The 8,225-nt window shown below is 52.2% G+C and overlaps 1 protein-coding gene across 3 annotated transcripts; it reads right to left on the bottom strand.

Annotated features, from left to right (window-relative positions):
* Window positions 1-3,315: 3,315 nt before the first annotated feature.
* On the bottom strand, window positions 3,316-7,854 carry LOC120957064 (proton channel OtopLc-like). 3 transcript variants are annotated; one of them, XM_040379012.2, is made up of 6 exons: window positions 7,480-7,854; window positions 6,305-6,670; window positions 5,527-5,747; window positions 5,295-5,447; window positions 4,757-5,035; window positions 3,316-4,401 (listed from the first exon to the last, which is right to left on the bottom strand). In XM_040379012.2, exons 1-6 carry the CDS (start codon window positions 7,500-7,502, stop codon window positions 3,446-3,448), a joined length of 1,998 nt encoding a protein of 665 aa, XP_040234946.2. In that variant the 5' UTR covers window positions 7,503-7,854; the 3' UTR covers window positions 3,316-3,445. The 3 variants fall into 3 exon arrangements, with proteins under 3 accessions (XP_040234946.2, XP_040234955.2, XP_049461960.1); XM_040379021.2 differs by lacking the exon at window positions 7,480-7,854 and adding an exon at window positions 6,815-7,040; XM_049606003.1 differs by lacking the exon at window positions 7,480-7,854 and adding an exon at window positions 6,815-7,040 and having other exon boundaries at window positions 5,295-5,444.
* Window positions 7,855-8,225: the final 371 nt, after the last annotated feature.

Here is an 8,225-nt window from a genome sequence, read left to right as displayed (position 1 = left end):
TGGCGTATAGGACGCGGAGCGCCGTAGGACCCTGCTGGATCGAGCGAGTTGGGGCGATGGCGCTCCAGACGGACTGCCGATGACGTCTGGCCGAATGACGTCCGCGAGTGGTGGTCGTTCGGCGCCCCGATTGCCCTGAGCGCCCATAAACCAATAATCCATTATCAATCAATGCCTTGTTGTGTCCCTAGGGCAAGGGGGTTTGGATTGCACAGACTGGTATCGGGCGGTGCGAGCAAGTGCGTGTGTGTCGAGCTCTGCTGCAGGTCGCACGGAGTAGCGGTGGTGGGGCTCAGGAAGGGCTGGTTCAGCAAGGGGCTGCAAGAGACCGATACTTGGAAGACTTCAAGATCGCACCGCTCGCACACACACACACACACACAATCGGAACTTCGGAAACCGGTGCGCGGCGCTTATCGCGGCGCAAATCCCCTCGAGGGCGCAATGGGCAGGCAATCGCGAAATACTTTAAGCTACCCACTGCTGCTGCTCCGGCTGCCGCGAGAGCAAAAACGCCTTGTACGTTACCGTTTTATTGACCGGCTCCTGAAGCTATCGGACCCCGTCTTCCCCCCCTCGTCCATCCTGAACCATGCGCTATTAAACTGTCCGAATTGGATTATGCGCGGCCCGAAGAACTGCGCGATAAACCCGCGGAGCCCTCTCTCTCTCTCTCTCTTTCTTTCTGCTCTGTGGTTCGGTAGCTTTTTCGATCAATCGCGTCCGCTCCCCGTCCCCCGCCAGCGAAAGCCAGGTTGACAGCAAATCAGTGCGACGCGTACGGCGCAGGTACTCGCAACTAATTAACGATTACCTTTACCACCACGATTACTCCGGCCCCGAAGGCTCCCCCAGCACAGCCTCCCTCCTCTGCCGACCGAGGCATACACCGTCACCACCAGTTCGACCTGGTTTTTAATGGTTTGTTTTCTGTTTTCGCCTTTTTCTTGTCGGAGTTTTTTTTTGTTTTGCTGCCGTGACGCCTTGCCTTGTTCGTTCTAGGGCAGGGGTCGGCAAACCTATTTTGACGAAACCCTGCAGGAACTGCAAACAAAAAAAGGTTATTTGGAGTGAAACTTGAACTTATTGTGTTGACTCATTTTATTTTGAATTTTGCAAATATTGCCATTTTGGGCTTATAATTTTCTACTATTTTTATACCAAATATTTGGTAGCTCCAGAATAAAACTCTTTCACTTTCCAACAATTGAGTTTTTAATGCATCGTTCACTGTTGTTATGGGTTTCAAAGGAAATTTGGCTTAAGCGAACTGAAAACTTCTTCTCACCATTCTGTTCCATATTTAGGCATGCATCCAAAGGTACTAAGGCTGAACGTAAAGCTTGACACATCATTATCAAAAGAAAACAAAATGACTTCAATAGTGAGTTAACGCGCTGCGGAAAATGGATTTCGTAGGTAAACGCTCCATTACTAAAAAAATCCGGAATTTATCTCTCTTACTTGACTCTCTTGTCTATCTTTATTGGGTTTCATATCTTCGTGATAAATTACAGGGTTTTCGAGGATTATATAGACATGTTCAGCGTTTAGGCGAAAGAACTCCGCAGGAGCCAAAGCCTCTTTAAACCATACCAACATGTTCAGCGAGTTGTAGATTCGTTCAGGCATATACAGGGTTTTCGAGGATTATATAGACATGTTCAGCGAGTTGTAGATTCGTTCAGGCATATAATAGACTCTTTCAGCGAGATATAGAATTGTTCGGAAGTAGGCGTAGACATGTTCAGCGATTCTGTAGAGCTGTCAGTTGTTTTGTTTACACACTGTGCCACAGGGTTCAATTTTTCATTCCTTGAAGTCCTAAAAGTAACTAATAATCATTCCCCAAGCTGTTTAACACATAAATTAGTTGAAAAAAGCTTATTTTTTCGAAAACCGTTTGTTTACCTCTTGATGAGAATGATCCAAGCTGCAGTCCAAGGGGTACGAAAGTGACAGCTCTACAGTATAACCGAACATGTCTACACCTACTTCCGAACAATTCTATATCTCGCTGAAAGAGTCTATTATATGCCTGAACGAATCTACAACTCGCTGAACATGTCTATATAATCCTCGAAAACCCTGTAAATACATATTTCAATCATTAATATAACAATCACATATCGAAAAAGTTGTTTGGCGACGGCACAGTTAGGTCTGAGTTATGGTTTATTCTTTCTAAAATAATCGCCGTATCACACATTGACACACGAATTTCCATAGATTATTTGAGCATTATCTCAAGCACTCAAGTGTTGTTAATTATGTTTGGAGATTTTATTAAACATCAGCAATATACTCAAATACTTCTGTTCACTTTGAAATGAAAACGTCATCTAAAACAACCATGTCCAATTCCGATTTTCAAGCCAGTATTTAGTTGTTAAAGGTGGTTGGTTAGAAACGTTCGATATTCGTGTGACATTGATTTATTTATTTTACTGAATTCTATTTATTTTATCTATTGTCATTCAGGCATCAATACTTAATAGCGAACATTTAAAACTAATTAATTACAAACAATATGATTCCTGATCTAGACGTATAATTGATCTAACAAACTAAGTTCGTACAACGAGCTAGCGAGAATGCTTTTTTGACATTTAATTCTTTAACACTGCTTCAAGACTGACTCGGACCACTGGTTCCGTTATAGTTAGCTGGTTTGGTAAAAGAAAAAAAGCGAAATGTATCATCATTTAATACAAACGAACACGCAACCAAAGTCTGTCTGGATTTTGCGATGCTTTGGGGGGAAGAAACAACCACCGTAAATTATGGTTTAGAAGCAGACGGACCCATGCAGAGTAGTTCCATAGTTCCTGCCCCATGTCTGCATTTACTGTGTAAACAATTTTATTCGTTCTCCTGAAGACACCGTTCGTACACTGTGATGCATTTCAAATTGCCCTAATTTCCAATATCTTTTTTTTTTTTTTTTTTTTTTTTTGGGCACATCAACAACACTTTGCCGACCCCTGGCACCCGGCGCTGCGTTGACCTCTCGCGTAGCTCGCGTGCGCAGGGAAGCGGAGGCGCACCGGGGGCGGGTGGCGGCTCCGGCCGAAGTTATCGATACACTCCACACCATTTAAGCCCGAGATTACCATGTTCGGGCTGTGATTTGACATTTATTTTGCCGTCGCGCAGGGTTCGGCTCTACCCAGCCCAGCAATTACGCGCCGTCCCGCGATTTGATTGATGGCCGCGCGAGCGGATTGATTTTTTTTCTTCTAGTAGTTGTTTCGGGGATTTACTTCCCCCTTTGCTTGGGGAAAGGGGGGAGGGGGGGGGGGTAATGTAGAGTAATTTAAAGTTTGTAGTATGGCTCACGTTTATTGCACTATTAGTCAGATATGCGTAGCACTGCTTGCCCGTTATTCGTTTACACTACGGTGAGGTGTGATTTGATTGGTGGCGGGCTCGCTGGCCTAAGCGATCAGCCCTCCGTGTACCTGGCCTTGTAGCTGTTCTTCCAGATCTCGAACAGACAGATGGTCGAGTGGAACCGGTAAAAGATGGCGAGCGGCATCGAGATGTGCGCGATGATGGCCCACGCGCCCGCCCCGTAAAAGCCCATCACGAGCGGCCGGAAGCTGGCGTTGCTCTTCACCAGCGAGTTGACCATCCAGGCGGCCAGGTTGGCCACCAGCAGGAAGGTCACGATCTCCCGCCCCGGCTTGGTGCGGTTCTGGCGGGCGCCCTTGCACCGGCGCCACCAGCTGCTCAGCACGAACAGCGTCTGGAGCGAGGTTTGCGCCAGCGCCAGCACCTCCGACAGCACCGCCCAGTGCAGCAGCTGCCCGTGCGTGTGGTACGTGCCGATGATGGAAAACACGCCGTAGATGTAGATGCCGGTCTGCGTCACCAGCAGCAGGTGGCAGTCGAGCGGCATCGTCCGCTGGCTGCCCCGCTGCGCCAGGACGCGCAGATCGCGCATCCGCAGCATCGCCGCGACGACCGCGCCGAGCGTCACCGAGTAGAGCGCGATCTCGTACGCGACGATCTCGAGCGTGGCGGCGTGCCGCAGATGCTGCTCCCGGCGCAGCACGAAGTACATGATCAGCACGATCAGCGTGAGCACGAGCGTGACGATGCCGCCGAACAGGCCGCGCTGGGCGCTCGAGCAGTCGATCGAGAGGCGGTTGGCGGGCCGCCCGGTCACCGTGCGGCGGTCGGGCGCGCTGGTGGACGGTTTGCGCGGACCGGCCGCCGTCGCCGTCAGCGTGCGGTTCAGCGCGCGCCACAGCTCGTACAGCGTCAGCGCACAGATCAGCGAGTACTCGATGGTGCAGGGGAAGAGGAACGGGGCGGCATTGTGGACGAGCGTGCTCATGATGTGCGTGCTGCGGCACGGTTCCTTTGATCCTGCGGCCCAGCCCAATCGATGTTGTGCTGACCGTGCAACGGGTGGTCAAAGGGGGGGGGGGGGAGGGTGGGCAATGATGGTGAGGGGGAGAGAGAGGCAAAAACATGACTGTCATCAATCTCGAACAGAACACGAAGGATACGCCTTCCCGCTTTGCATTATTGCCCACACACACACACACACACACACACACTTTTGAGGGTGTGGGGGAGGAAGGGACGGGGAAGGGTAAAAGGACACGAAATGAAGGGGGAGCGGGGTGGGTGCGGTTTTTGTTTTAAATTTCCATACAGGATGGGAAATTGAAGTTGTCACCCTCTCTACATGTGCGTGTGTGTGTGTGTGTGTGTGTGTGTGAGTAAAGGCTCATCAGGTACGTACCTGGGTCATCCTGGTGGTGGTGCCGGTGGTCGGTCCGGTTTGGCTGCAGGCTGTGGTCGATGGGCACGATTTCATGCTTCGCCTCCTCGACCAGCACGTACAGCCACTCGCACACGTTCGTCGCCAGCATGTGCATCAGACCGAAGCGGGAGACGAACGCGTGCCGGGCGAGCCCGTAGTCCTGCCCGCTCACGATGATGAACTGCATCTGGACCACGCACAGCAGCATCCGGGCGGCGGGCAGCAGGGCGACCAGGAAATTGCGACACCCATCGTCCGCTGCCGGGAGGGGGTGGACGCCGCACGGGGTTTTGATTGGTTCGGTGTGTTGATGGTGGCGCGGCGTTGGAGGTGGTGAAAAGACAAGTACGACAAGCAACTGTAAGCGACCCCCTTCATACAGCAGCATCATATTCGATCGATAATGATACGCCGCAGGCTTCATCCAACCGTGAAATCGGTTTTAAATTCTTCCCCCCTCCTCCTCCTCCTCCTCCTCGCACTCACACACATACACACAGCCCCTGACTACACTTACCATCGAGCTCGAAGTACTGGCCAAAATCTAGGGCAGAGTAGACCAGGCTGCCGATGCCGAACGCAATCGCACCGATGCGCAGGTAGAACGAGCCACTGTGCGGTGTTGGGGCCGGCCGGGCCGGCCCGCCTGATCCAGACCGGTCCGCACCTGCTGTAGCGGATACACAGAGCGGAGTGGTTGGTATTAGACACCTCATGCGAAAGGTGCGGAACACGCCGGGCCACCTCACCTGGACACTGGGACAGGAACTCTAGCTGGGCGGCGCGGCGCCAGCGCGCCACGAACAGAAAGCTGCAGAACAGGATCGACACCCCGTACAGGTAGAGGTAGAAGGGCTGGTGGAAGTTTGGCGGTGCTTCGCGCGCCACCAGCTCGGTCAGCGGGAGCGTGATGCCCATCACTATCAGCAGCTTCGCGTACAGGGCGGACAGGGCCAGCCCGAGCTGGTTCCTGCCGGAAGGAGAGAACGTTTCGCTTAGCGTGGCCCGGGCAAGTGAGCGGATGAGTTAAAGCGTTCAAGCGAGTGGATGGACTGAACTCAGCAAGAAGAGGTGTTGTGATGGCTTTTGGGATTGTATTCCCACTCATTTTATTCGAGTAGAATCGCAAACGAGTGAGTGAGTTGCATCCCAAAAGTGAGTTGGCTGAGAGTGTGAGTTAGTTGTTTCGTAGAAGAGCAGTAAAAGGAGTCAAGTTGATCATTCTCTTTCGAAGACGAATCTTCAAAGAGTGGGTTAGTTGGCACAGAGAGTGAGTGAGTGAGTGGAATCGATAAAAAGTGAGTTAAATACTCAAATTGCTGTGAGCACTTTCCACTCCGATTCAACTCTCTGAAAAGAGCAGAGTAGCTTACTCACTGAAAAGAGTGAGTTATATACTCAAATCCCTCTTTAGCGCTCTTTCTCTTTGCTTCAACTCACTCAACAGAGCTAAGCTGAGCCCTCAGCTCTGGTTTGGGGGCCTCGGTTCGTGGGCTAGAGCACCTCAGTAACCTCTTCCATTCTTACCTCGCAAGGATGCTGTCCCGCTGCTGCTTCCGATGCTCGCGGCTCAGCTCGTCCGTCTTGTTCGACACCTCCGAGAACTTGCGGGCGAGCGACAGCCGGCTGCCCTGCTTGCGTATCAGCTCGAGAAAGGCGCGCTTCTGGGCGCCGAAGCTCGACAGGCGCCGCCTCGACTCGTACAGGCTGGGCGAATGGGAACCGCTCCTGTTTGGGTTCTTCGCAAAATGGTACCGCTCGACCAGCTCCACGCTGTCGAGCGTGCCGCGCCGGCTCTGGTGAGGTGACGGTCGGGCCGAGCTCGCCGCGGAGTTATCGCGAGCGGAGCCGCGAGCTGCCGCCGGCTCCCGCTCATCCGGCGGTGGATGGACACTAGGGAGCGAGAGAGAGAGAGAGAGAGAGAGAGAGAGAGAGAGAGAGAGAGAGAAAGAGAGAGGGATAGAGTTAGACAATATATTATAACACACACACACACACACACAGAGACACTGTTTTGGTTCGAGCGTTGATACACACCGAAGTTCCGGCACTAGCATGACGCTTGCGGGGACGGAACCGGATGAGAGGGGGGGAGGGGGGGGGGGCGGGCCTTGATTTTGGGGACGCCTATTTACACACTTCTCGACGTTTCTCCGAGCTCCGACGTCCAGCTCGGAAAGCGATCGACTGTGCCCCGTCTCGGTGCGAACCGTCCGGAAGCTAGCCGGCGGCGAAGACGCCATTTCGCTCCTTCCCTTCCTCCCTCCCTCCCACCCACGACAGCAAGCCACAGCAACAACAAAGATGGCGACACACGCGGGTGATCTAATGAGGCTCGAACGGCCGATCACGCAGAGCCGTGATAATTGACTGGCCAAGCAGACCTGACGCCCTCTCCTCTTTTCCCTCCCTGGACGCTCCCTGGCCCGGTGTCATCTGACTTATGCCGCCCGGGGGGGGGGGGCGCGTAGGGCTGGAAATAGCTGGTTTATTCGCAGTAGCAGGTTTCTTTTCTACGCGACCACCACTCAGCATTTAGCTGATACTTGGGGGGAAGGGACACTTGACCTCTTCCACACGCTAGCACCGGGTTGGAGTGTTCTTAAGGTCTTTCTTGTAAACAAAACACAGCAACAACGACACCGACAACAACAACGACAACGACAACAACAACAACAAAAAACTGGATCCCTTTGACCTACCTTGAAGTTGCCGCGCCCGGCATATCCGTTGCGGTGTTGCCCTCGGCGAAGGTGAACGGCAAATACGGCCGCCGGTGCAGCCCAAAGCGCTGGAATCCTACCTCCCCACCAACCTCCAGCCCAAGCCAGCAAAGGGGGCGGCCGCTGCCAATCGGCCTCCACCATAAACATTAACTAGCAGCGTGTGCGTGTGTGTGTGTGGACGCAGTTTTTGTTGTTTCATTCATTCCAAATTTTTGTTGCTTTTGCTTGGGACGCGGAGGGAAGGTCCATAAACTGGGTCCGATTTGTGCGCAATTGTGGCGGGCCATGCGCGCTTATTTCACCTTCCCTTAGCATCGTGTGATTGTTTGTGTGTGTGTGTGTGTGCGTGTGTTTGTGTCGTTCTGGTGACGCCAAACTTATCATCAAGTGGCTCTTTCTGATAAAAATCGCACCAAACTTCATCACCGTGCGTGTCGGACGTGCAAAATGGGCATCAGGGGCACCGTGGGTACCCTTGATTTAAGCATTGTTACACAGGTGCGATAAGAGATACGCTTTACAGCGCACTTGTTGTCATTCTCAAGCAAGCATTAGCAAGCAAATGATACATGTAAATTTAGAATTACTTGAAGCACGAAGTTATTTTAAGGAGTTGGTTGGTTCTATCGAACTCGATCGATGGTTCTAGGTTGTGTGGAAGTTTTGCTGGGTATATTTGCTAGGAGATGTACTTCAAAGCTCATCTGAACCACATTCTATGG

The sequence above is a fragment of the Anopheles coluzzii genome, chromosome X, assembly GCF_943734685.1.
Source record: "Anopheles coluzzii chromosome X, AcolN3, whole genome shotgun sequence".
Lineage (NCBI taxonomy): Eukaryota > Metazoa > Arthropoda > Insecta > Diptera > Culicidae > Anopheles > Anopheles coluzzii.
The sequence above is the reverse complement of the archived record's forward strand: the minus strand, read 5'-3'. Positions and strand labels throughout refer to the sequence as shown.